Below are 27,129 nucleotides of genomic sequence, written 5' to 3' on the forward strand. Positions count from 1 at the left end.
TGGATTGATTGGCTAATCTCACCAAGAAAGAAAAAAGAAAAGGAGAGAGAGAAAATTCATTGCTTATAATTCTTATGTGATTGAGGCCTAAACCTAGCAAACCAAGAATCTTTCTTCTGCCATTGAAAGTAAAGTCTAAAAAGGAAAAAGGAAGAAAGGAAAATTCTCCCAATAATGGATTAACACTTGCTCTTGAAGGTTGGGCCTAAAAGGGTTCTATGATTACCTTACTTTTTCTTAATTGAAATATTTAGGATGGGTGTGAATCATTTTTGCACAAATTCTCATATCTAAAACAACTTTATATGCTCAAATATTCAATGGGTACTATTCATATTGTAAATTTGTTTTTTCATATTTTTGTTACAAATTCTCATAAAATATTGTCAATATAATTAGAATTTAGACACAAAGATACTTTCTTAAACGAAAATTTAAATACAGATTTTTTTTTCCAAAATTGGGTGATAATAATCCAAAAGCCTTTTTTACCCTTTTCTTGATGATGGCTATGAATATGATTCCTTCACAATCCCAAATCACAACCGACTTCCCTTGTCTTGAGGAAGAGCAAATGTGCAAGAAACTCTCGTGACGGTGTAAAGGGGATTGACATGACAATACTAAAAGACAATAGGCAATCATTCATACAAACAACTGAAAGATTAATAGCATCCTTCATTCCCGTCGACGTTTCTTACCGCGGTTTTCCAACCATGCGGACACGTACGGAATCGGGAATCCCCCCTCCACCGGCCACAACCATTTTAATTATTTACCTCCATAAAAGATTAATATTGATAATTTATATAATTTATTTTGTGAACAAAACTTCAACCCAATAATAAAATGTTGGGCAATGGTCTCCAAAGCTTTTACTCTACTAAAAATCATTTTTAAAAAGAGAAAAGAATTGCCAATTGCTTAGTAAAAGGGTAAACGACGTCGGACTGGTGACTTCAGCAGGCATGCAGTTAGGTGGCCTTTGAGGCCGTGACGGTTGCTTTCATTTTCTTATCTCACTTCCTTCCAAAACCAATAGATCCATTGCTCATTTATTGTTTCCATTTATTAACAACCACAACTCCAGTACTGCTACTCATTATTTTGTTTTTTTTATTTATTGGATCTTGAATTTAATCAGTAGTAAGAACAGAACAAAAACCAAAAGCAAACATCTTGTCTGATGCCTAGAAATAAGGGAACTTCAAAGGGTCCCTGAAGAAGGAGAATTGGGAGTAGGAGGATAACCCCGTCAATGGATTTGCGGAGTCTTTGCAGAGTAATCTTTGTAACAGCTCTGATTTCACTTGTCTGTCAGCCATGTTCTGTCACCGCCGGTGATATAGTACACGACGACGATTCAGCTCCCAAGAAGCCCGGTTGTGAGAACGACTTCGTTCTGGTAAGCAGTCGAATCTTATTTCTTTCCTTCTACCACTTCTTGTTTCTTTGTTTTCTCAACTTGGTTTGCTTAAATTTTTGGTTTTGATTCCTTTTTTCTTGAATTGGTAGTGGTAAGCACTTAAATTTTGTTTCTTTTCGCTCTAGTGTTCAGAAGAAACGGAATTTGGAAGTCTTGAAGTGGGCGTTTTGGATGTTGATTTTCTATAATTTAATTTCTTAAAGACTCAAATTTGTGTATAAACTAAACTAGCTTTAGTCTGGTGAATTGTACTATATCAGTATATTGTATAGCATTTCGTTCTTATCTTAAGTTGCTGGGCGAGCCCTGTTTTTTTTTTTTGCTGCAATTTTAATTTGGTGATTTTTATGCAGTTATTTTCTCCTTCTACTTTCTATGTGTCTTCTTGGTATTATATTCCTAGATTGATATTAACTGTTTGTCTTAGTGGTTAGTTTATAAAAATTTTTGAAGTTGGAGTGAGAAATCGTGATAATAGCTATTTACTTTCATTGCTCATATAGGATTTCCTGCCCTTTCTGTCATATTGTTTCTCCTTCAATTTAGGACTCTCCACGTTGTTGGAGTAAACTTGTTCTCAATATTGATTTGCATGGCTGTTGTATCTTGTTGATTTTATCATCGTTTTTGTTTCATCTATAGAGTTTAATCTTCAATTCTCTTGACTTTGTTAGGTCAAAGTTCAAACTTGGGTTAATGGCATAGAGGATGCTGAGTTTGTCGGTGTAGGTGCCAGATTCGGTACTACCATAGTGTCAAAGGAGAAAAATGCCAACCAGAGACGCCTTATTCTTTCTGACCCTCGTGATTGTTGTAGTCCCCCAAAGAATAAGGTTTGTTATTTGGACTATCGGTATACTCTTATATTTATGTATGTCCATGCACAACAAGAAAGTGTAGTAGACTAAGACCAATCAATAACTTCAATTTTGTTAGCTTGCTAATGATGTCATTATGGTGGACCGAGGAAACTGCAAATTCACAACCAAGGCAAATAATGCAGAGGCGGCTCATGCTTCAGCTGTCCTCATTATAAATAATCAGAAAGGTAATTAATGTTTTTGGTTGTTATTTGATGGTGTGTTAACTAGTTGGGGTTTTTGAATGCATTGTTGATAAATAATCAGAGTGGTATTGTTACATTAACTGGAATAGGAATGGTTTTTCATTATTACTCTGAATTTTACCCTTTTGGATTGCCATGAACAAGTATGAGATTGGCAGTGTTCAGTTTTCAATTGTTGTTGAATAAATAGTTTGACCTAGAAAGACAACATATTGGAGCACATTGTTAAAGGTAAAAGTTTTTTCTTCTCCTGCAGAACTCTACAAGATGGTATGTGAGCCTGATGAAACAGATCTAGATATACAAATACCTGCTGTCATGCTCCCACAAGATGCTGGTGCAAGCTTGGAGAAAATGTTGACAAGTAATGCATCAGGTAATGTTCTACTCTAATATTTGTTTTACTTAATTTTGTCACCAGCATACATGATGTCTTTCTAAATGCTTTGCGCTTTTGCAGTGTTGGTACAGCTTTACTCTCCAAAGCGACCGCTAGTTGACATAGCCGAAGTGTTTCTATGGTTGATGGCAGTTGGTACCATATTGTGTGCTTCGTATTGGTCTGCATGGAATGCAAGAGAAGCTGCTATCGAACAGGACAAACTATTAAAGGTGACATGCAGTAAATTTTGCATATTGCCCCATGCAGCATGTATAGAGTTGTGTCTTTCTGTTTACAGCTATGTTATGCTTATTAATGGATAGACCTTATCTCATCAATGCAGGATGCCTTGGATGAAATTCCTGATACCAGACATGTAGCTTCTGGTGGTATTGTGGACATTAACACTACATCAGCTGTCTTATTTGTTGTTGTTGCTTCTTGTTTCTTGGTTATGCTTTACAAGCTTATGTCATATTGGTTTGTTGAGATCTTGGTGGTTCTTTTCTGCATAGGTGGTGTGGAGGTACAACTTCCTTTTATGTCTGGTTCCCAGTTATTATTCATCTATGCATGCAAGCGTACACTGCTTCACTTAATTCATGTTATTGATTTGCATGCACAAAATGTTTCTATGAATATTACCAAATTTTGTCTCATGTGTTCCAGATATTTCAATAAAGTATTGGCATGTAACTCTAAAGTTTCATGTATGTGCAGGGCCTTCAAACTTGCTTGGTTGCTTTATTGTCAAGGTATTCATGTATTTCTTAGTATGAACTCAGTATGTTATGGGAAGTTTGCATTTAAACACCTGCCAAGTCTTCATGTCCACTTTTGTTAATTGATTCTTGTATATTCACTGTGGGTCATGTTTTGTTATATTGTCTGCATGATATTGAGCGGATGGTGATAAGTGATAACCATCAAAGTATTATGAGCTGTTGAATAAAAGGATTTAGTTTGAAAACTATTTTGTTGATAATTGCACCAACTGTCATCAATAGATGAAAAAAATGGTCACACTTTGTTGCTATGGATGTCCATGCATTTAGTTTCTTTTGCCTAGATAAATACCCGTCTCTGTGTTTTACATCCTTCATTAATTAAGGGGATTGACTTGTCTTTTCAATGTTGTGAACAAATTTTTATGTCTCACAGGTGGTTCAAGCATGCTGGAGAATCATATATAAAAATCCCTTTCTTCGGAGCTCTCTCATATCTCACATTGGCTGTTTCGCCTTTCTGCATAGCATTTGCTGTTGTTTGGGCTGTTTACCGCAATGTTTCCTTTGCTTGGATAGGTCAAGATATACTAGTAAGGATATACTTTCTTATTGTTTTATTTAACATATTTCAAGATTATATAAGTTCCATTATTGTAAAGTATTACTAATCCCTTTTTTTGTTATCCATTTTTTCCACTTTCACTTGGTGATGTGCTAAATTTTGGGTTCTGGCTAATGGCTGGCAACCATCAATAAGAGGCAAGCTAATTGGATCCATGAGTCATGTTGTGAATACAATAGCTATGTGCTTCAATAATAGAATGTGCCTATCTTTATACACCATGCACACCCTATCTTATTGAGCAACAATTTTTCTTTCCTATTAATGAAAAAGAGTGAGTTTAAGATAAGTTAATGTTTCAATTAATAGATGACAACCCTTTTTTTTCTTCCGGATGCATGATAGACAATTTCTCTTTATTTTTTTTTATTAAGCTACGGCTTCGCTAGGATATTCAATATAAATAGTGGATTTAGAATGCTCTAATTGGTCAGTGATGGAACTATCTTAGGTGTCATGTATTGCAATATCAAATTAATGAGTATAGATTACAACCACCATTTATTTGGATGGATATGAGACATATGGCTTAGTCCAAATTCATGTACGTCTCTCCCTTTCTATGTTTTCTTTTTTTGGACAAGATGTTGATGCAAGATTTAGATGTCAGATGTCAACATATAATTTGTTTTCTTCTCAGGGAATTGCACTGATAATCACAGTTCTGCAAATTGTCCATGTACCTAATCTTAAGGTAATGTTTCAAATTTATTTGTTCGATCTCGTTATGTTTTAGACTTGTAGGGACTTTCTTAGGTTTCTTAAATTTGAGCTCTGGAATGTCCAAAATAATCAAATGTGGAATATTCCTGACAAATACTACAATTTGTGGGGAACAGGTTGTTATTGTGACATAATTCTGGTTGGTTTGTGAATCAGGTGGGAACAGTTCTACTCAGTTGTGCCTTCTTATATGACATCTTTTGGGTGTTTGTTTCTAAGAAGTTGTTCCATGAAAGTGTGATGATTGTGGTAAGTAATCCAGCTTATCCAACTCTAGCCCATAAGCTATATCAGAACTAGAAGGTTTAGAATATTAGTATTATTCTAAATTTGAAGGCTAGAAAGTAATACTGAATTACTGATTGCTTGTGTCTATTTTCATAGGTAGCTCGGGGTGATAAAAGTGGAGAGGATGGCATTCCAATGCTACTGAAGATCCCACGAATGTTTGATCCATGGGGTGGTTATAGCATAATAGGATTTGGTGACATCCTCTTACCTGGATTACTGATAGCATTTTCACTCAGGTTAGAACTTTGCAGTCTTCATTTGCAAAATAGACTTCTATTCCTGTCACTGGTCTGTGCATGCAAACTTATCCATTGATGTTCTTACCTTTCTTTTCAGAGAAAATGTCCTTTCATGCTTCTTCAAACATTGTGTTTTCTTTCCATGTTGGACAGTTTTTGTTCAAATATTCAACTGTTTCATAAGGAGATTTTCTATTTGGGATAGTGGCTCTTACGGGGTTGTTATTCACTTTTTAATCAGAGAAGAGAGAGCTATTTTTTTTACTATTTGAGTAATAAATTGGTAATTAAGAAGACATTTAAATCAAGCATATTTTTGGCAGAAAAATGGTGCTACTATAATATATATAGCATATCAAGAAAAGTAGTGCAATCTCCACTGATGCATTATCTTTGAATATTTCATGTTTCAGGAAGCAAATTAAATCTAACTGGTTGTAAGAATATGAATATCATGTACATTGTCCCACCAAAGGATTGTTGAAATATTGATTTATCCCTTCCTCTCATACTTTTTTGGCCATTGAATTCTCAAATCGTTGCTAATTTATCTGCTTAGAACTCACTTGAGCCACTTGTGGCTGCAGGTATGATTGGCTGGCAAACAAGACTCTTCGAGCTGGATATTTCTTGTGGGCAATGTTTGCCTATGGGTTAGGTAAGAGATGGTAAAGAAATCATGTTGGTCCCCAAAACAAAACGAACCATAGTTTTCTTGTAACAGTGACTGAAAAACAGTGTGTTTGTTGATAAATGAATAAAAGAAAACTTCACAAAATTTCCTTCAATTTTGTTGCCATTCCCATCATTTACCTGGGTTTTACAAGTGACAGTTTTCTACTCCTTTCTAACCCATGGCAGGTCTTCTCATTACATACGTGGCACTAAATTTGATGGATGGACATGGTCAACCAGCGCTCCTTTACATTGTCCCTTTTACACTTGGTAATTTTTGTTACTACAAGCAATTTTGTTCTTTCTGGTATTTTTTTTTTGGGGGTGTGGAGGAGGGGGGGCAATCCAGGTGGATGAGTTGAAACTTGAAAGCCATGGTCCTGTTACTGTCAGCTGACAAAATATTCACACCCCTTGAAACAGGAACCTTTTTGACCCTGGGAAGAAAGAGGGGTGATCTACGAGTTCTCTGGACAAGAGGAGAACCAGAAAGACCCTGCCCCCATATCCAACTCGAACACCTACACAGTGAAGAGTTGAGCGAAGAAAAGTAAGACCCCGTTTTTGTAATTATATTGTAGAGTTTGTGGTGTGTGGCTTATCACTGAAAACCTACTGTAGCAAGCTAGCACAAATCTTGTTGCCCTTTGAAGCTAGACAGGGCATGTTATAATGTAAAAATAGTATGTCTCATTCCACAGAGGAAAAAGAGAAAGAGTAGTGTGCATTTGATAAGCTTCAAAGAATTGGTTCCGGAAAACAATTTTTATCTTTCAGCCCACCGTCTGCTTCATTTTGCTATAAGCATTTCCATCTGCAATTTTTAGATTGAGAAAAAGCGGAAGATGGAAATGAAAAATAGTGGAATTTGAAGAGAATTAGAGTAAGAAATATGGTTCTTTCTAAATTTTCCATTACTTTCTCATGTGGCTAAGATTAAATAAAATTAAGTAAAGCTAAGGAGGAATGGGATAAGCATGTATAATTCCAGGCTGGCTTGCTGCAGTGCTGAAATTGGGTTCCTTGATTGATAAACTCTCATCCCTAAAATGTATTTTAGAGTAATTTTCTTCTTGATCTTCTGGAATTGGAATGAAGCTTGAAGGGATCAGAATCAGCGTTTTCTAAAATATTCCAAGGGAGTCAACATCAGCAAGAAAGAAACTTTTATTCTGTGGAAGCAAATATCAGTAATATCTTGAAAAGCATGAGGCCAGCTCAACCATAACAGAGCACCAACGTTTGAATTTCAGAGATATGAGTTCCTAAAATGCTTAAAATCAATGATTGGTCCTTTTTTTTTAACCTTCATGGAACAAGATTGCTTCAATAATGTGCACGTGAACTTGAGCTGAAATCATGGAATGGAGGAGAAAACATGTCAAAGCCAGAAACTTCAATGATCAAAATGCATATTCTCATATCAGAATGCATCAATCACATATTAATTGTCACCCTTAATCTTTATCAAAGAAAGAAGTACTATCAAAATTGCCGATTATGGGGGGATTTTGCATGAGAAATTAAAAAAAAAAAAAGAAAGTTGCGTTTTCATGAAGGGAAGAAGCAAGCCAGTTCATAATATTCCCAAAACACATACTCTATTCTACCAGGGTCTGGCATGATAATATGTTTTCAGTCAAAGCAACCACTACGTGGTTGCCACGTGTTCCCTAGACACCCACTTGCGACCTTGTTTGTCAAGTGTCAAAGAAAAAGGGTCTGGTTGGTGAGGATGATTTGGTGTCTAATACTACTAGAAAGCTCCTGATTTGAAAGCTTTGGAAACCTTTTCTTCTTTTCGAAATATTTTCTTTTTATTTTACATTATTTTTTCTGTAATGGGTAGTTTGGTTTAAGTTGGCAAGGGCCTTGCCAATTTGGTGGGGGGGTGGAGCGGGGGCGCTAATTGGCTAAGAACCTGCAGGGTGTGGGGCAAAGGCAGCATGTGAGGGTATCCCATGTTTCTGAGTTGTCTAGCATGATAGGTTTGCTCCTTCTCTCATATAAAGTTAAAAGAAGAAAGGCTCACCATGTTGAGGATCTGCCCTCAATTCCTCACCAGCCACCAGGGAAAAAAAAAAAAGATTTGAAATGAAAGGTATGCCACATGTGGTCCACAGTCTAAACTCTATGTTCTGGTTTGTTATCATGCTAGGTCATGGAATATAGTTAAATATAAAAAGATTAAGGATAAGAAAGTTGAGAGTCCATGCCTATCATTTAACAAGACGTGAGCTGTCTGCTCCAGGACACCAGAGTTTGAAGGAATGCGCGCCGTATTATTAAGCCACTACTATGCGAAAGGTGTTGTGTTCTCCACCTTTCGTGAACCTTCCTCTCTAATCATGGAAAAGCCGAAACCATTTGCAAAGAACCATACAAATCATATAGAGAAGATTTAGTAAGATTGACCCTTTTCTTTTTTTGTCTGAATATATATATATATATATATATATATATATATTTACATATTTATTTTAAAAAATATAATAGTAAATTAAATGAAAATTTTTTCTTTTTTTCAGTAGAAAAATTTAGTGAAAATGGAAGTAAATAATTAAAGTTACGCACAACATATATGGGGGTCCCATGTATCATTGCAACTACGAATGGGACCCTGTGCCATGTAAAGTACGATGATGTGCGGTGATTAAGGATGGAACAGTAATTTTCCCTCCCCTGCATTTTCCCACACATAGCCGTTGCTCACCCCCCACGTGGCTGTCACTTTCCCCAACGGTCATCAAACGGTCAATTTTTATCCTCTCTTTGTTCTTACTTTCCCGTTTTCCACCTTATCTTGTATCTCTCATTTCCGATTTCCCTACAGTTTGAAGCCAAAAAAAATCCCGTCGTGTTGCGTAACTGAAAAAGGAATTGTGGTCTTTGTTTGCAAAATGACTATTCTGTCCCTGTTCCAGTGTTGCTTCACGAGAGGGACATAAATGCTGCCAAAGGCAAATCACAACCGTCCAAAGGGTTGAAAGTTCGGTCATAAAGTGCAATTGTTTATTCATTCGGGTGATGTAAGCATTTAACCACCCAATCAAATACTACCTTCACAATCATAGCAGACCAAGACAATTTTTAGTATTTTATTGCCTACCAGGGAATTTCTTTCTCTGATTAGGCTGGTAGGTGCGTAATCGTATGGCCCAAAACAGCTAATCAAGTGAATCGAAATTAAGATAAAAATGAGGATTTCATTTTTTTCTATTAAAAAATTGAAAACACTCTGTAGAGGTAGAAGATAAGGACAAAGGTATAAACCAACAGGAAACCTGTCAGCATCCTCCTGCTCTTTCCAGAACAATCCTTCCAAAACCCTAATATGATAGCCTTAAACAATAATTAAAAACATCAAAACACATTAATTGTTTATTATAATTTAAATAATCCTCCACCATGAAAAGAAAAAATTAGATAAAATAAATAAAAAAGAAATTAAGGACCACCCATTTTTGCTTCGGACCAAATAATACAAACCTGACACTACAGTATCCCACCTATAAAGTCACCATATTCTTCAGCTTTCTCTCATCTGCTCTCATTTGCCTTGGGTTTACTCCTGAGAAAGAGAGAAACAAGAAAGAAAAAGCTTCAACCTTTGCTTGTTGAGTGGGTGAAAGAAAAATGGAGGGCAAAGAGGAGGATGTTAAGCTAGGAGCAAACAAGTTCCCAGAGAGGCAACCTATTGGGACATCAGCCCAGACAGACAAGGACTACAAGGAGCCACCACCAGCACCATTGTTCGAGCCTGGTGAACTCAGGTCATGGTCTTTTTACAGAGCTGGCATTGCAGAGTTTGTGGCCACTTTCTTGTTCCTTTACATCACCATCTTGACTGTCATGGGTGTGTCTCAGTCTAAGACCAAGTGCACTACTGTGGGTATTCAAGGCATTGCTTGGGCCTTTGGAGGCATGATCTTTGCTCTTGTCTACTGCACTGCTGGCATTTCAGGTCACCTTCCTTAAACTTGTAATGGATGGTTTGCATATTTTTTGGTTTCTTTAGCTAATTTTTCAAACCCCAAAAAACAGTTTTAGACTTTGGTCTGTTTGGCTAAGTACAGAGTTTGAACTTTTTTCTTTCATATTAAAGCTTAGGCTAACCTAAGTTCTTGAGGGTGCTTTAAAATTCTTTTGTAAAAGATGTTTAATAACCAGATCTGCATTTTTTTGGTAACTTCAGGTGGACACATCAACCCAGCTGTGACCTTTGGGTTGTTACTAGCAAGGAAGCTGTCCCTTACGAGGGCAGTCTTCTACATCATCATGCAGTGCCTTGGTGCCATCTGTGGAGCTGGTGTAGTCAAGGGATTCCAAGGAGACAGCCGATATGAGATGTTGCGTGGTGGAGCTAACGTTGTGAACCATGGCTACACCAAGGGTGATGGTCTTGGTGCTGAGATCATTGGCACTTTTGTTCTTGTCTACACCGTCTTCTCTGCTACTGATGCCAAGAGAAACGCCAGAGACTCTCATGTTCCTGTATGTATTATTATTTCTTCTTGTCCTTTTTGTGCTTTACTTGGCTCTTAATTTAAATGACATAGATTCTCTGCTTTTATTAATCACTATCTTTTGCTTCTTATAACTTGATTTTGCAAGAACTATTATTAATTGTAGTGGATCTAACCATCTGTTTGGGTTCTAGAGATGTCAAGTCCCTTTCAGTGCCTAACCACCATTATAACATATAAATTGGTTTTAAGGTGTGAATAATATATAGTTTCTTGAAGTTTTACCTAGGTTCTACTCCAAACCAAGTTGTTGAGGAGATCTTTTTTAAAAAAATAGAAAAGAAAAAATATTGAGACTTCAGTCCTCTTGTATGAACCCCTTGATGATACCCTCACTCAACTCCATGTGCCCCCTTAGCCCCTCTCCAGTTTATGGAGACCTACATATATGTTAGTTTTATGTTTGATAGATGCCAAATCTAGCATCATGCTAAATGGCCATCTTAGTCTACCACGATTCTTTGAAAAGATAAAGAAGTCTGTTGGTACTACAACACAAACATTACTTTTGTCAAAATAGTGGTGAGATAGGCAACATTGTTAGTGGTGGCCATATGTTAGTGATGCTAGAATGATTCTTCCTCTAGAGTTTGTGTTATGTTATGTTATCTTAGAGAGACAACAAATGGGTTTAATGATTAGAAAAAAAAGGGGGATATGTTGGAAATTGGAGAAAACAGAGGAAAGTAGAAAGGGAGAAAAAGTTTGATTTCAATATTCAAGCATTCAAAGTCTAAATAAAAATGATAATAGTAAATATATTCATAGTAAAGTAGCTATGAATACTTACTAATGTTATTTTTGCCTTCTTTGGGTGTTTCGCTATTGAATAAGATAATTCTCTCAGGTTTTCTCTGATTCTGTTCTTTTCTACTTCTCTATTGTCCTCTCCTCACCATGTGTACATAACATTTCTAAATCAAAATATTGGAAAATAAGTGAGATACAGTTTGTGCATTCCGGAGTTAGGTGGGATTTATTGGACAATGTGTCCCGAATCCTTTTTTATGCTGATGTGGCAAGAATTTAGTACTTTGACATTCTTATTTTGCATTTTGTGTGCTTGAAACTGAATACTAGTCACATTATGCTGAAAAAGGATTGGGACTCATTGTCTAATATCTTCTACTCTCTCGAAGTGTGCAAAATTTTAGCAAGTAGAAGGCTTGCTTGACTTTCTAAACCAAAGCACTATAGTTGGGGAGGGCTTTTTTAATGTATTTCTTGCAACCACATTGCAGATTTTGGCTCCCCTTCCCATTGGGTTTGCAGTGTTCTTGGTTCATTTGGCCACCATTCCCATCACTGGAACAGGTATTAACCCAGCCAGGAGCCTTGGAGCTGCCGTCATATACAACAAAGACCACGCATGGGATGACCATGTAAGTATCTTTCTGGCATTTACCATGCCTTTCTCTTTGTTCAGGGGGCTAGATCTAGTTTGTTAAAAAAATTTGGCATTTACCATGCTTTTCTCTTTGTTGAGGTGACTAGAGATTGTTAAAAAAATTTTCTCTGACTGCAGTGGATTTTCTGGGTTGGACCCTTCATTGGAGCTGCGCTTGCTGCAATTTACCACCAGATAATCATCAGGGCTATTCCTTTCAAGGCCAGAGCCTGAAAAGATTAATGATCATCATCTTGGGTCTCGCATAGTTTCTTTTACATGTTCTGCCTTTTTTGTTGTCGTCTTGCACTTTTCTACCGCGTAATTTGCATTGTGTTAATGGTGTTAATTAATGTGTGTAAATTATCTAGAGTTTTGCTGTATTGAGTTTATTAAACATGTTAATGAAGGATTCTTTTTATCTTTCTGCTGCAATTCTCCGCAATCTCCTACTGCATATCAATCAAGCAGATCTTATTGCCATTGTTCCTTGGTTTGTTGAATATGAGTGCAAATGATCTTAATTTCACAAATGAACGAATCAATATCTCGGAAGTGATCTCTCACCATCTTCGTCTACCCCATTGACAGTTCTCCAAATGCAGAACATGATATGAAAGGGCCTCAGTGGTTGCCGATGTCAATAAGCCTCCTCTGGTCACTCCCTTGCCTGCTAAATCGAGAGACAATGATGCTGATGGAAAATCATAGCTTGCTAATATATTGCATGCTGGGAACCCAAATTCAGCTTTTCCTGACACTTTAGCCTCATATCGCCTAACGTAGTCAAGGTTTAAATCAATGTAAACAACGATTGATGAGAAATAGAAAATTGTATGTCTAGTTTTCAGTTTCCTTTTCTTGTTATCGAGTCCATGAGAGGGTTTGGTTGTACTGACTTGGGCTTTAGTAATACGTTTGGTTGCTGCAGGAACCAATAATATGATTGGAAAGTATACTTTCTTTCTCAAGACTACTGTTCTAGCAGGCTCTACACCACATAGCTTAGCTGCTTATAGATTAGGTCTGCCATTGGCTGCTGAGAGTTGGTGCCGACATAAACATAACCAGAGCGCCCAAAGCAAGCTCCAAGGCCTATGGGCTATGGCGTATTGGACGTTAGGTTGGGCTTTACCGATCCCAAGTTGCTGCCTAAGAAAGCCTAGTGACTGTGTTTAGACTTGGTTACCATCCTGTTAAATAACCTAGTTAATCAGTAAAAATAAAAACTTTGCCCTCTTAAGAAGGACTAAACTAAATCGTTTGTTTTATTCTCCATGAGAACTTAATAAATTTATTACATTAAAATAACACGTGATAATGTAATCCTATAACATTACTTAATAAAATTAATACATTATTTTAAAAAAATTCTTAAAATACATCATATCATTGAAAATTTATATTAATAAAAAAATCCCTCATAATATTATCTCATTTGACTATTAAAATTAAATTTTTTTTCTATACAAATTTAAATCTAAACTTTCAAATTAAAAGTATGGAGATTTTTAAGCATTAAAATGTTGGTGGTGGTATAAACCATTAAACCAAAAGCATGGGTCACAATCTCATCATTACAACTGTCTTATCTATTCTCTTATAGCCAAGTCTATTAATTACAACTAATAAAGTTGGGTTAAAAGCTTAAACAAGTCCTAAATCTAAAAATAGAGGCAGGGTTTTAGTGTCACGAGTTTAAAATTTTAATCAAATTTCGTACTACGCTCTAATATCGTATTTATAAGATTAGATAAGCTTAAATGAGGTTTATTGATAATCAGCTCGAAAACGAAAAGTAAATTAACATAAAAAAGAAATTAAAAAAAATAAATAAGTATTATTGCTTTAATGAAAAAAATAAAAATATCTAAGATCTAAATACAAAGTGGATTACTTAATTTGACAAACTTAATTTGATATGTACAAGTAAAAGTAAAAAAATATATATTTAATCTAAACTTTTTTTAAATAAAAAAAAACTTTATTTTTAAAAAATAGAGAAAATTATGAGGAATAGTCTTTCTTGATAAATACATTTTAAAAATAACCATCAAAATAAATTTAACTGTTTTTAGTTATATTTAATCATGACTTGACAAAAATGTATTTGAAATTATTCCAAATAAATTAAATCATTCATCACAATTTCTTCCCATTTGTGTTTCTAATTTTTCTCTCTCACCATCCCACTCTCTCAAATTTTATCGATTTCTCTCTTCGACATTCGTCTGATATGCTTTCGATTTCTCTCTCCCTGCATTTTCAAATATCTCTTTCTTGCGCTTTCAAGACACCAAGCAATGGTTTTGATATGCTTGGGTAAGTGGCTATTTGAAAATTTTGATTTTTAGATATTTTGGGTAAAACTAAAATAGTATAAATGATCACAGATGTTTGAAATAGCTTTTAATTGAATCAATTCGAGACCTAAATACCAATAAACTCAAAAAATTGAAATTTATAAACCTAGGTTTTCAATGAATATTTTTTATTTTTAGTTGAAATAAGTGTTTTAGGTAAGAAAATTTATAATTTGATTTATGAAAATATGTTAAAAACACTTTAATCGGTACCAAATTGTCAAAAAAAAAATGAAGAGAGCTGAGAGGATTTTAAGTTTTTGTTCATAAGTAACAACAACATTTTAGACATTAAAGTGTAATAAAATATTTTTGAATATGACATGTAACAATAATATTTTTTCAACATGGCGTGTAACAACAGTATTTTTTTTTCAACATGACGTGTAACAACCTTTTTTAACCATAACGTGTAACATATTTTTGTACATGACGTGTAACAATAATATTTTTTTCAACATGACGTGTAACAACCTAATTATGACGTGTCACATGTTTTTGTACATGACGTATCACATGTTTCTGTATATAATGTATAACAACCTAATTATGACGTGTAATAACCTAATCATGACGTGTAATATATTTTGGTACATGACGTGTAATATTATAACATATAATTTTATTAAAGATAAATTTATCTAATTTAATTAAAAATAATTAAAATTATAAAAAATATTATTTTTAAAAATTATTTTTAAAAGCTCCTTAAAATACTTTAATTGCTATCAAAGTGACAGCTAATGAACCGTGTATGAGGATTGGCTCGACAACCTATACGGGCTAGAGTGACGAAATTGCAAACCGTGGCATTTGGAGCAAGAAAATCAATATCATTTGTAGTTGGCAATCTCGTAAAAAAAAAAATAATTTGTTTAGTTGTAGAGTGGGGCCACTCGGCCTCTGATTGTATGATATATCATGATTTCCTTTGATCATTTTTTTTAAAGAAGTTATCGGTCAAAGCGTCCAGGAGGAGTATATATTGATATGGGCAGCGGCGCAATGAACCACAGAAGGCCTTTGGGTTTTTGGCCGAGTAACTGCTAGGCAAGTGAAGTAAAACTAATCTGCAAAAGTAAGCATGTGGATTTTCGGGTGGAAAGGACCATCTGGGTTCTCTGCTTCTTCTACAGCAGAGGAAGTTACTCAAGGGATTGATGGAACTGGTCTCACTGCCATTGTTACAGGTTTTTTTTTCTTCTTTTTCTTTCTGTTATTTGGGCTCCCTTTTGATCTGGGTTTTTGTCTTGTCTTTCATCTTTGCCGTCTATTTTCTTAATCTAAACTTCTGTCTGGTCGGTTGGATGGTTTTGGGGAAGTCTTGCTTTTTACGGAAAAACCGAGTAGGTGGATCATTTATGTTCAGTTGAGAGGTCCCCCCAATTACACAAATGGAAAGATCAATTGATTATGTGACAAGAAATAATTTTTTACTCTGTTGAGAGAAAAAGAAGTGAACTTTTTTCTGATGAACTTAATCCCCGGTTGTCTGGTTCGCCATAATTAGTGAGCTTGGTGACGATATAATTTTTTTTGGTTGCAAATTTTTGGGTTTTGCCAGTTAAAATTTACAATGATTTATGAGATCTTTCTGGCATATGAGAGTGTGTTAGTCTTTGTTATTTAAAAGAAAACCACTTTCCCGAAAGAAAAGAAAAGAAAAGAAAACCCTCAACTTCTTGCTTGACATAACGCGTTTAAATTTATAAGACGAGACCCATACTGTGGGTCTTTTCAAACTTTTCATGTACTTCTCTTAGTTACATATCCAAGTGCTCATGTCAGTTCAAATTTCAGGAGCATCAAGTGGTATTGGTGTAGAGACAACACGTGTTCTTGCATTGCGTGGTGTCCATGTGGTTATGGCAGTAAGGAATGTGGATGCTGGTAGGAATGTCAAAGAAGCAATACTCAAAGAATTACCTGGTGCTACGATTGATGTGATGGAATTAGATCTGAGCTCATTGGCATCAGTAAGGAAATTTGCATCAGAATATCAGTCCTCAAGTCTTCCCTTAAATCTCCTCATGTAAGAACTATAAACTGCTGCAAGTTAAATTACTTATGATTTTTTTCTTCTAATTTCTGACACGTGCATGTGGATATGTGCTTTTATGTGCAGTTGTATATGAATTAACTAATATTCTTTTGTGCTTACGATTGCAATTGTTATTGCTGTTTTCTTGTTACTTTATCAATTAGTATTTCAGTCTGCTTGTACATGAACTTTAGTAAAACTTTTGATGAGAGGACTAATACTCTCTTTCTTTGCTTGAAAGCAACAATGCAGGGGTTATGGCAACTCCTTTCATGTTATCCCATGACAACATAGAACTGCAGTTTGCGACGAACCATTTAGGTTAGTATATTTCATATAAGTTTGTCTATAAGTAGTGTGTTGACAAGGTGTAAATTATTTTGATACACTTGGATTGAAAGATCGCCATGAACTGTACCTGAATCTCAAATCTAATGAGATATAGTAGCTATTTTGCAGGTCATTTTCTTTTAACAAATCTTTTGTTGGAGACTATGAAAAACACAGCACGGGAAAGCAGCAGAGAAGGAAGGATTGTAAATTTATCTTCAGAAGGTCACCGGATTGTGTATCGTGAAGGAATTCGTTTCGATAAAATCAATGATGAATCAGGGTAAAATTGATGATAGGCTTTCACCAACTTGCTCCTTTCTGGGATGCAGAATCATGGATGAATAAGTTTGTTTTTTGGTTCCAAGATATTTATAAAATGCTTGATCATTTCTTTCTCATTTTGCTCACCAATTTACAGATACTTTAGTTGGCTTGCTTATGGGCAGTCAAAGCTTTCGAACATATTGCATGCTAAGGAGCTTGCTAGGCGCCTGAAGGTACACAATATGGTCAATTTGTGTTTGATGTACAATTTATACAATCCAAACTGAGCATTTCACAATTCTTGAATCTCGTGTCACTTAAATCACTTAATGTATTATGCAGATGCTAACATGTTGACACTAAGAAAATTGTATCTCATTATGAATTTTCTTTGTCGGCTAATTGTTCTGCCAAATTCTATTGAAAATAATTGGTCTATTGGTCAGCCGCTAGTGGTTTGAGTAAAAGTTTTTACATTGTTCGAAGTATCTGTCTCTCTATGTGTGTGAAATGGCTTTTCTTGCTGTGATTTGTTAATGTGCCTAGTGGGATCTAATCTATGAATGTTTTTCCTTTTGTTTTGATATAAATAGGAAGAAGGGGTGGAGATTACTGCAAATTCAGTTCATCCTGGAGCAATTATGACCAATCTTATGCGCCACCATGGTTTTATTAACAGTAATCCTTTGACTTATTTAAGATTTAGTTGATTTTTTACTTCTGAAGATAGTTTCGGTATATTGGAAATTCAAAACACGTTAGATACGTCTCTTTGACTTAACCATGACATAAAATCTCTTCTAATTTAGGATCATCACTTTGGACCTATAGAAAGTCCTTAGCAGCTATTAATATTACTGTATTTATGGTTAATATAATTTTGTTGTACTATGTTACCAGCTATATCTCACACAATGCAGAATGAGATAGGAAAATATAATTTAGTAAGGACAAGATTAGTTGCTCAACTGTAATAATTTTACTTGACAGTGCTGATTACAATCTAGTAATAGGAAGTCCAATAATGTAGTGATGCTTCATTCACCATCTTGTCTAAACCCTAGTATCAAACTGCTTGAGGTTGACTTGTGTCAACTTTGGCTTTAGATTACTGATACGATATATTGCCTTGATGCAGGCATTGGCCATATGCTTGGCAAATATTTCCTAAAAAATATTCCACAGGTATTCATTATGAATTGTGATAAGATTCATTATGATAAACAGTACTCTCCCTGCCACACGGCTCAGCTGCTTATTTGTTTTCCTCTGTGTGGTTGTAGGGAGCTGCCACTACATGCTACGTGGCCTTACATCCACAAGTTAAAGGTGTTAGCGGAGAATATTTTATGGACAGCAACATAGGCAATCCAAGCTCTAAGGCTAAAGACGCAGACTTGGCAAAAAGGCTATGGGACTTCAGCTTGACCTTGACCAATACCAAGTAGTTGGTTGAGAAGGCCTTTCGAAGAGGAGTCATGCTGCTTTCTCGCTTGATTGCTTGATCTATGAGTCGAAATTATATGATTAGACTTGGGGTTATAGAAGTTTGAAGTTTAATGCCTGTACTCTTAAACCGAAACTGTGAAAAACGACAATATGTCATATTATGCAATGGGCTATGGATTGATCTATCTGAAAGTGATGAGATTGTAGTAGTTTCAACAACTAGTTCTTATTCATGATTTGACTACATGAATCTGAAAACTAGTCCTTATATTAGGTTGTGGCCGGTATAGCAGAATTTTGAGGAAAGAAAGAGATCCCATCCAAAGAAGGTAAACCGGTGGCTAGGAAGTGTTTCTGGTACTAGAAAAGTATAGCAAGATTTGAAGAACCGTGGTAAACTACTATAAAAATCATGACCCGTGTTCTCTGTTTACTGCTGCTTTAGTACATTTAAGTTTTGATCCAGCGGAAATGACAGGTATATGTAGTTTTGTTCACCACATGGCTTTCGTTACAATGCAATGACCAGGTTTATAGTTAAGCAAGCATTCTTCACTTCCTAATTGTGGCTAAGAAGGGATCCCCAGCATAGCATCCCACCCGATGGTTGGCTAACAATGCAATGGTTCTGAGGTACATTTTGACTCACTGGGTGGTTCGTTTGATAGAATGTGGTGGCAACCTACCAACCTTCCCTCTTGATCATCAATTTACCATTTCAATCATGGGGTAAATTACGAGGATTAAGAACTCAAAGCCGGATACTAATCTATTGGGATTTTGGACAAATTGAACCTTAAGCAACAAGGAAGATATCCAGGCAAGAGTATCGATTTTTCCAACATTTTAATGTCCTTAAAATGTACAACATATTTCATTTCCCAAGGTTGGCAAGTAAATACAAGTCAAATTAGAATTTATAAATTTGCTGCCAGTATGATAATAGATACATCAATATCAGCAGCCACAGTAAGTTTTTTGGCTGAGCTGCTACAGCTGATGGAAAAAAATTTTACCAGAACCAGTCTCAGCAAATTTCGCAAGCCATCTTGACAAGCCTAGATTCGGTTTTGGTTCCCCACCTTCTGTACAAAACTTTTTTAACCCCCACCACTGTCCTTCCACCTGTAAAAATATGTAGAGGGAGGGAAAAAATTGGAAAGAATAGCTCTTCTAACTATGTGTTTCTTAGGTGTAATAAAATGTACAATTCTCTTTACACTAGCAGTTACGTTCATTGCCGGGAACTGCTTTAACTCAATCTCCAGAGGTGAGCTTGGTTTTGAATTTCTGTCTTCACATTGCGCAGAATACTGGAAAGTGACGCAAATTGTCTATGATGGTGAAATATGTACCAGCAAGGTGAAGAGTCTCAGTCACTGACACAAATTTGAAAATTTTATGAGTGCAGCTAACATCCAGCCTCCAACAACCTCTTGCATGCTGGTCGTTGCTTCCTGTAAAAATTGAAAACCAAGCAAAGAGACCATTCCAACGTCATATTATCTCCTTTCTGCCATTCAGACTTCCAGAACTAAGCATATATTATCTGTGTGGAAGTTGGAACCTGTGACCTTAATATCGATGACAGAAACAAGACTAGAGCACCCAAGAGCATCTAAAATGCCTGGACGCCCTCCCTGACAGAGGATTATGTAGCAAACTAGATTCCACCATTATGACGAAGCATTGATGAACTTGGGCTCAGGTCCAGTGATGGTTTAAACTTCACATGGTCCCTCAAGAGTTGCTGAGACACATGATCAGCCAAGACTGGCTGTCCATCATAAAGTTCCCTATGATCCCCATGGCCAGGCCGTCCATACTGTTTTCCAAAAGCACCAGTGTCAGATGAAATCATTTCTTGGAAAACATTAGAGGCTTGTGAAATCCCTCGAAACAGGTCAGGCTTGGGTTCTTGATAAGGGTTGCTAGCATTCCCATAGTAACTATTTTGGGACCTTGGGATTATTCCAGTACCATCATGCAAGTAGGTGATTGGCAGTTTTGGGTGATGAAATGGAATGGCACCACTACCACCACTAAGAGGAGTGGATGAACCAGAAACAGTATGAGGGCTAGATATGGGAGAGGGGGACATCCTTCCACTCATATGTTGCGGTGACCTTGGATGTAGTAGAGGACTGCCAATGGGAGAAACAGGGCATGACACGTTCCTAGGTGTATGAGCATCACTGGAATAGAGTAGAAATAAGTAAATAAAGAAAATCATGATAAGACAAAAGATAATGAATATTTCTAGATTAGGGCAACTATGCTTGACACATAAAAAACTTGGTTGCAGGCTTATTTTCAACGTAGAATCAGACCTTGCAAGACATCCAGCAGCTTTCCAGCTAATGGCTTTATTTCTTTCTATAATGCAATCATAAAAGCATATAAAATTCGATACTGCAGGGGACAAAGGTGTTTAGACCAAGACAAATTGGCAGAAAAAGACCTTAGTTACATGTGAACATTCTACAGCACCTGAGATGACAACACGTATCATAATGATAAAAGTATCAACTCACATTTAGGTTAAAAGAAAGTGTTCTAAATATTGACTGGACACAGACCCGTCTATGACTATTGTCATGTAATTTCATGCCACTCTCATGGAAGTGAACTGGAAAAGCGGTTTCTTATGTTCGCTTCCCTTAGAGGCCAACAACATTATTGTCCTCTGTTCCAAGCAGAATGAGAAAATTCATATTACATGTCAGAATATTTGCTAATCCTCTTAGAAAATTTGCTATTTTAAGCTGCAAATCTGCCGAAGGCGCTCTATCAACTCAAGATTGTATACAGCATAACCAGTCATATGCACATTAACCATCATCAGTGCACATTTAAACATGCATGTCTAGGCTGCACATAAAAGTAGCAGTGGGTGCGTGTGAATGTTAGCATCCATGTTTGAGAGAGAGAGAGAGAGAGAGAGAGAGACCTGGATCCTGATCCCACTTTTAAACCTCTACATGGAAGGCTAGCTGTCCCTTCTGAATCTATGCATGACAGATTTCTAGTATTTCCAATTCCCTAAAGAAATATCCAAGAGCAGAATGCAGCAGTCAGCAATAACAGTAAAAACTTGAACAGATACTGATGATCCGCAAAATCAAATCATTAGACAGATCAAACACACAAAATTTATAATTATGTTTGTACCAGTGTTCTCATTGCATTGGTAACAGCAGGTGATGGGTCTGATGTGTCGGCACTAAAAATGGGTCTTTCCAATGGTGCAGCATTTTTTATAAAAGGATGCTCTAAAAGCCGAGCTGCTGTAGGGCGATTTATTGGGTTTCTTTGTAAACACTGCCTCACAAAGTCCTTCCCCTCTTCTGAAAGACTATCAGGAATTGCTGGAAGTTCTTTACTGTTGCCAATCTTGAACATAGCAGCAACCTTTGAAATAATATAAGCAAATGTATCAAGAATGAATTAAAAGGTCAAATGATTTTCATATTGGGCATGCAGCATTTTCCTTTTTAAAGGAATATGCAGTACTAGGATGCTCATACAGAAGGGAAAATGTACATTTCTGTATAACTAATGACATTTAATATTTATAATATCAGACAAAGTCAAAATTTCATGCCTGTGTATAAAAATTTACTAACCCCTTCATACTGGCTCCAAGGTGGCTTTGTGGTAGCCATCTCCAAAACTGTGCACCCAAGGCTCCATATATCAACAGCAAGGTTACATCCATTTGAGTTTTTGAAAACCTGAATGGAAAAAGGAATTAAATGATATTATCAGAAAGCATCATAGAAATGATGACCTTGGAATATAACTACAAAACCATGCTGACCTCAGGCGCCATCCAATAGGGGCTTCCCTTGAACGACAATGGACAAGATGAGCCAGTAATCTGCAGATTATTTCAGATGACGTATATTAATATCCAGGGACATGCAATATGAGCATAAAGTATTCTTACTAGGCAACAAATCACGGATTACAGAAAAGAGGAATCAGGAATTTAAATCATTCATTTCACAATAATATCATATGTCGGGATCTAGTTCAGATAACCACAGCAACATAAGCATGATCTATTTTGGTTTTGTAGATAGATCCATTAATTATGAAATCACAGATAAGTGCTCTTACGTGCTTTGCCATCCCAAAATCAGCCAATTTCACACGGCCATAGGGGTCAACCAGTATGTTTGCTCCTTTTATGTCCCTGAAAAAATTTTGCACATTATAAGAATGATTTCCAGCACGATTGACACAGTGAGAGATTATGATATTCACAATGTGAACAACCCAAGTATCACCAGAAACTAAACTCACCTATGAACAGTATTTTTAGCATGTAAGTAAGCCAACCCAGACAAAATTTGTTGAGTATAATTCCGAATCGCACTTTCACCAAATTGACCATACTCTTGAAGAAGTTTATAGATGGAGCCACCAGAAACATACTCCAAGTATATGTAAAGTTTATCACCTACCTGTTCATGAACAAAAAGGAAAAAAAATGCAATTACCACAATGCATCAATTGATCTTGTTGATCTGTAATATTTGATGTGAGGAGACCTTCTAACAGTGACAGACTATCAGAGACTAATTATGGGAATGACACCTTAACAAGGTATTTAAATGAAAAGAACAAGAACTCACAGTTTCAGATCCATAATATTGCACTATATTTGGATGTCGTAAGCGACTAAGCAGCATGATTTCCTGCCAAGAAACTTTTTATGAGTATAAAAAGCTATCAAATATTATTTACACCAAAAGAAAAATCAACACTCAAATGAACATCAGGGAAAACATGATTTCTGTTCTTAAAGCTACAAAATTTCAGACAAATCTCTTTAAAAAAAGAAAAAACTAGAAGACAAGGACTTACTTGCCCCAACTGCTGTGCACTTTCCTTTGATTTGGCATCATCTGAAAACAAAGTTACCTCCTTCATTGCGCACATCTCCCCACTTTCACTAAAGCAAGAGATAAGAAGGAGAAAAGGAGAGAGAAAACAGATCAAGCATTGAAATAGTAAGGAAATTGCAACAAATATTAGCCAACTGATTTGAGTGGGAAAACAAGGCAATCAACAACCTTGAATAAGAAATGTGCACATCCAAATTTGATGATAAAGTTAGCAAGGATTAATTCAATACGCAGACACATTATGATTGAAAAAATAGCTGGGTTCAATCCCACATATCGCTTTACAACAATAAAGATGTGATGGTGAAAACAAATTATGCCACAAACGCAGCACTCAAGAATGAACAAGAACAATATTAATATGAAACAGATAAGATTAGAGCATAACCCATTTGACAGACCTGTTAAAACCCTGATAGACATGTCCAAATGTGCCCCTCCCCAGCAATCGTCCTTTCTTCCAGCAGGAGCCAGGGCTTGTTGGATTTTCTGGCCTACCAGGGCTTCGGGGTAACGATGGAGATGTTGCCGCTGAATATGCAGAAGAAAAGGGTATTGTTATTGGGGGAAGAGGCAACCTGTGGCTTAGCTGTTTCCCATCATCAGGTCGGCTTGTAGGTGACTCAGTGGCAGCCCCTGTAGCTCGTGGATGCAAAGGGGTGACAGCACCACTGTGTATTCTGGAACTGGGACCAGGGCTTGTCATTCTAGGACTAGGCATTGGTGAACACTCAGGGCTACACCTGCTTTGTGGCCAAAATAGCTGTCCTGACATATCTCCACCAACTGAATTATGTCCAGAATTGTGGCCTGAACCTGGACTGGAGCAGTGTCCAGAACCCAGGAAAGCTATGTCAGAAAATGGCTTTCCTGTGCAGGGACCAGCATTCCAAAGTTGCTCCAGACCAAACGCTCTCATTGGACTTCTAGAAGGACTTGACATTGAGCTGTCTGGAGCACTACAGAAAGCACCACGTTGAGGAATTTGTAAATTCTGTACATGATTGCTCAATGGTCCTCGCTTAGGTGATGTGGATAAATACTGATTATTAAAAGATATATTAGCTGGCTTCAGTATCTCTTTTGAGTTCTTCTGATTGATATCAGGCAACTGATCCGTAAGCTTTATGCTTCATTAAAATTTGAAAATGATAACCAATTAGGGATGACATACAGGTTGTGAGAGAGGTATAGTTAAAAAACACTATAACTTTAAATGACATTATTTAAAACTCACCCAGAAGGACTGTTTGCAGCAGTTCTCTGTCCATTTTCATAATCAGAAGTCAGGGGGCTAAGTAGACGAGATTCAGATGGGTCATTACTATCAATAGAGCTATCAGTAGAAACAGAAGCAGTAGCAAGATCACCCTCAGCATCTACAGGATCCAGTTTGTTAGAGACTTGTCCAGGTTTTGGCAAGGGTAAAAACAGTGATGGCCTTGAACCTCTGTCAAATCCTGGTCTTGTTGATGCATTAATTCCAGAATTAGTACGCACAACACTAGCATGATGTACCCCAGGAAGTGGAAGTGGTTGGGCAGGAGGCCTTTCGGCAAAACTTTGACAGCGTGAAACTTGTGTCGAGGGTGATGGTGATCTTGATGGGACTTGAGACAGAGAACCCCTTTCTGAGACAGTATCAGTACGGCGTCCTCGAGAACCCCCTGATCTGCTAGTGGATCTGTCATCAGATGTAATTTTAAGCTTGCGATTTATAGCATCAATGAAACTTTCCTTGCTTGCTTTCCTTTTGTCTTCTTTGGATGAAGACCTTCCCCACCATGTAGGCATATTTTCCTAATACAGGGTAAACTCTGACAGCAAGATCCTCTTCTTAGTTACAGTTGCTACTTACTTCAACATCCGTGATTATACTCATGCTGGTTAAGCTTGAACCAAGTCCACTGATTTTTTTCTTAACATCATTACATTACAAGCACAAAGAAATGGACATAACTCTGGGCATGCCAATTAAAGAATGTTGCATTCTCTAAAGACGCATTAGCCGGTAAGAACCTGTATAAAAGCTTCATCATGAGCCTCTAGCGAAGGATGTACCAAAAGGAAAAACATAAATAAGAATTATACTAAATATACAGGTCCGAAGATAAATAATATCACGCAAATAGAAGGTGGAGAGGCCCCCTCATAAGCACATAGACAGCATAAGTTCAGAATATTGTCGGACCAAAAAAATCTTTATAGGGTGTTAAAAATTTTTCGGCATTAACTTCCCCTTCAAAAGGCAGTCACAGAAGATGCATTAGCTCCAAATTTCAAATCTAAAAGTCATAAATTTGAATTTATTGCTTAACTAATCATTGGTCCACAGCCAGATGACACATCCTAGCTAGACCATTGAGTCCAAAACGACATCGAATTATTCTACAGAGCATTCCAGCTCAAATTTACACCTAAAAATAGAGCAGCTGTTGAACTATTTGCTCAAACAAAAAAGGGCCCTTGACACTCAATTTATTACGACCAAAACAGATCCAAGATTTGGGTACCCATTTTCCACATAAAGTGACATATAAGCTCAATCTCAAGAACCCAAAAAACAGTGTTTTAACCTGGATCTACAAATTCAACCAATTCATATATCCAACATAAAAAACACACAAATTTACAACAATAAACAAAATCAAGAACTCAAAATATCACAAGTTACACAACATGACAACAAAAAATAAAAAAACCCATCTCCAAATTCACCAAACCTTAAAACCCATAAGTTAAAAACACTAAATAGAATTGGTCCAAAATGAAGAAACAAACGCTCATATTACACTCTACAAGCATAGAACCAACACTTCACCAAGCTCAAAATTTGAACAGAATAAACAAATCAAACATTGAAAAACCTTTAAAAGTCCTCAAATTAATCCACAATTTTCAGCTCAAAACGCCAAAAAAAAAAAACATAATCTTTAAAAAACCCACATCATTACTTACAGTGAAGTGTAAGAATAGCCCTCTCTAAAAGAAGTGTCAGTTACCAGAGAGACGGCAAAGAGAAGCTCAAAAGGCTCTAAAATGAATGAAAGAGAGAGAAAGAGAAAGAAGAAAAAAAAAAAAAAAACAAAGGAAAAGCTCCTTAGAGAGAGAAGGATTTTTTAATTTTAATTTTGATTTTGATTTTTGGTTTTTTTTTGTTAGTTTCGGAGTGGCGAAATAATAGAGTGCTGTCTTTGTGCGTTTAATTCGTGTAATAAGAACTGGCAGATTAAATTATTTGAAAAAAGTGGGAAAGGCTGGCGTGGAAAGGCTGATGTTCAGCTAAAACTTAGTGACGTAGGATCGGGACCGTCAGATTTGACTTTAATGACGCCACGTCCATGATTTGGAGTCCGGTTCTTGATAGTGAAGTTGAGTTGTGCTGTGGTTATCGTGCTAGTAGATGTGTCGGATTGTTTACCCTCCTCCCTTTTCTCAATTTTTTTAACGGCAACTTACTTAAAAATATATTCCCATTATCATTTATCCCATATGCTTTACGCAATTAATTGAGTGTTTTTTTTTTGATCCCTTGTTTTGGGATTATTCGGAAGTGGTACCTTAATTTCTTTTATTTTCATCTTTGTGATTAAAAGGAACAATTAAAATTTACATTATTTACACAAATTGTAGTTATTTTTGTTTTTGTTTTTTATTATTTTCAAATTTCGAACTATTTTAACATAATTTTCATATCAAGT

The 27,129-nt window shown here is 36.3% G+C and overlaps 4 protein-coding genes across 6 annotated transcripts; 3 read left to right on the forward strand and 1 right to left on the reverse strand.

Annotated features, from left to right (window-relative positions):
- The first annotated feature begins 1,058 nt into the window (after positions 1 to 1,058).
- SPPL2 (SIGNAL PEPTIDE PEPTIDASE-LIKE 2) lies at positions 1,059 to 6,928 on the forward strand. The gene is made up of 14 exons (XM_007040202.3): positions 1,059 to 1,405; positions 2,101 to 2,259; positions 2,363 to 2,474; positions 2,749 to 2,868; positions 2,953 to 3,104; positions 3,218 to 3,400; positions 3,595 to 3,629; positions 4,036 to 4,192; positions 4,865 to 4,918; positions 5,104 to 5,196; positions 5,332 to 5,474; positions 6,065 to 6,135; positions 6,339 to 6,422; positions 6,576 to 6,928. The coding sequence occupies exons 1-14, from the start codon at positions 1,259 to 1,261 to the stop codon at positions 6,704 to 6,706; spliced, it is 1,641 nt and encodes a 546-aa protein (XP_007040264.2). The 5' UTR covers positions 1,059 to 1,258; the 3' UTR covers positions 6,707 to 6,928.
- A 2,742-nt stretch (positions 6,929 to 9,670) lies between these two features.
- Positions 9,671 to 12,500, forward strand: LOC18606536 (aquaporin PIP1-3). Its single transcript, XM_007040207.3, has 4 exons — positions 9,671 to 10,116; positions 10,348 to 10,646; positions 11,920 to 12,060; positions 12,204 to 12,500. The coding sequence occupies exons 1-4, from the start codon at positions 9,789 to 9,791 to the stop codon at positions 12,297 to 12,299; spliced, it is 864 nt and encodes a 287-aa protein (XP_007040269.2). The 5' UTR covers positions 9,671 to 9,788; the 3' UTR covers positions 12,300 to 12,500.
- Positions 12,501 to 15,375: 2,875 nt separating this feature from the next.
- On the forward strand, positions 15,376 to 18,734 carry LOC18606538 (NAD(P)-binding Rossmann-fold superfamily protein). The gene is made up of 8 exons (XM_018117169.2): positions 15,376 to 15,618; positions 16,229 to 16,460; positions 16,711 to 16,790; positions 16,929 to 17,082; positions 17,221 to 17,299; positions 17,660 to 17,744; positions 18,205 to 18,251; positions 18,350 to 18,734. The coding sequence occupies exons 1-8, from the start codon at positions 15,513 to 15,515 to the stop codon at positions 18,512 to 18,514; spliced, it is 948 nt and encodes a 315-aa protein (XP_017972658.2). The 5' UTR covers positions 15,376 to 15,512; the 3' UTR covers positions 18,515 to 18,734.
- A 596-nt stretch (positions 18,735 to 19,330) lies between these two features.
- YDA (Protein kinase superfamily protein) lies at positions 19,331 to 26,651 on the reverse strand. Of its 3 annotated transcripts, XR_016025195.1 has the most exons (13): positions 26,387 to 26,649; positions 24,666 to 25,447; positions 23,830 to 24,558; positions 23,388 to 23,475; positions 23,156 to 23,218; positions 22,824 to 22,984; positions 22,638 to 22,713; positions 22,336 to 22,395; positions 22,142 to 22,249; positions 21,687 to 21,926; positions 21,466 to 21,557; positions 20,083 to 20,710; positions 19,331 to 19,972 (listed from the first exon to the last, which is right to left on the reverse strand). XR_016025195.1 is itself a non-coding variant. In XM_018117164.2 (12 exons), the coding sequence occupies exons 2-12, from the start codon at positions 25,220 to 25,222 to the stop codon at positions 20,256 to 20,258; spliced, it is 2,259 nt and encodes a 752-aa protein (XP_017972653.2). In that variant the 5' UTR covers positions 25,223 to 25,447; positions 26,387 to 26,651; the 3' UTR covers positions 19,331 to 20,255. The 3 variants fall into 3 exon arrangements, 2 of the variants coding, with proteins under 2 accessions (XP_017972653.2, XP_017972651.2); XM_018117164.2 differs by having other exon boundaries at positions 19,331 to 20,340; positions 26,387 to 26,651; XM_018117162.2 differs by having other exon boundaries at positions 19,331 to 20,710.
- Between the last annotated feature and the right edge of the window lie 478 nt (positions 26,652 to 27,129).

This window comes from Theobroma cacao, chromosome 3 (genome assembly GCF_053813885.1).
Source record: "Theobroma cacao isolate CCN51 chromosome 3, ASM5381388v1, whole genome shotgun sequence".
In the NCBI taxonomy this organism is placed as follows: domain Eukaryota; kingdom Viridiplantae; phylum Streptophyta; class Magnoliopsida; order Malvales; family Malvaceae; genus Theobroma; species Theobroma cacao.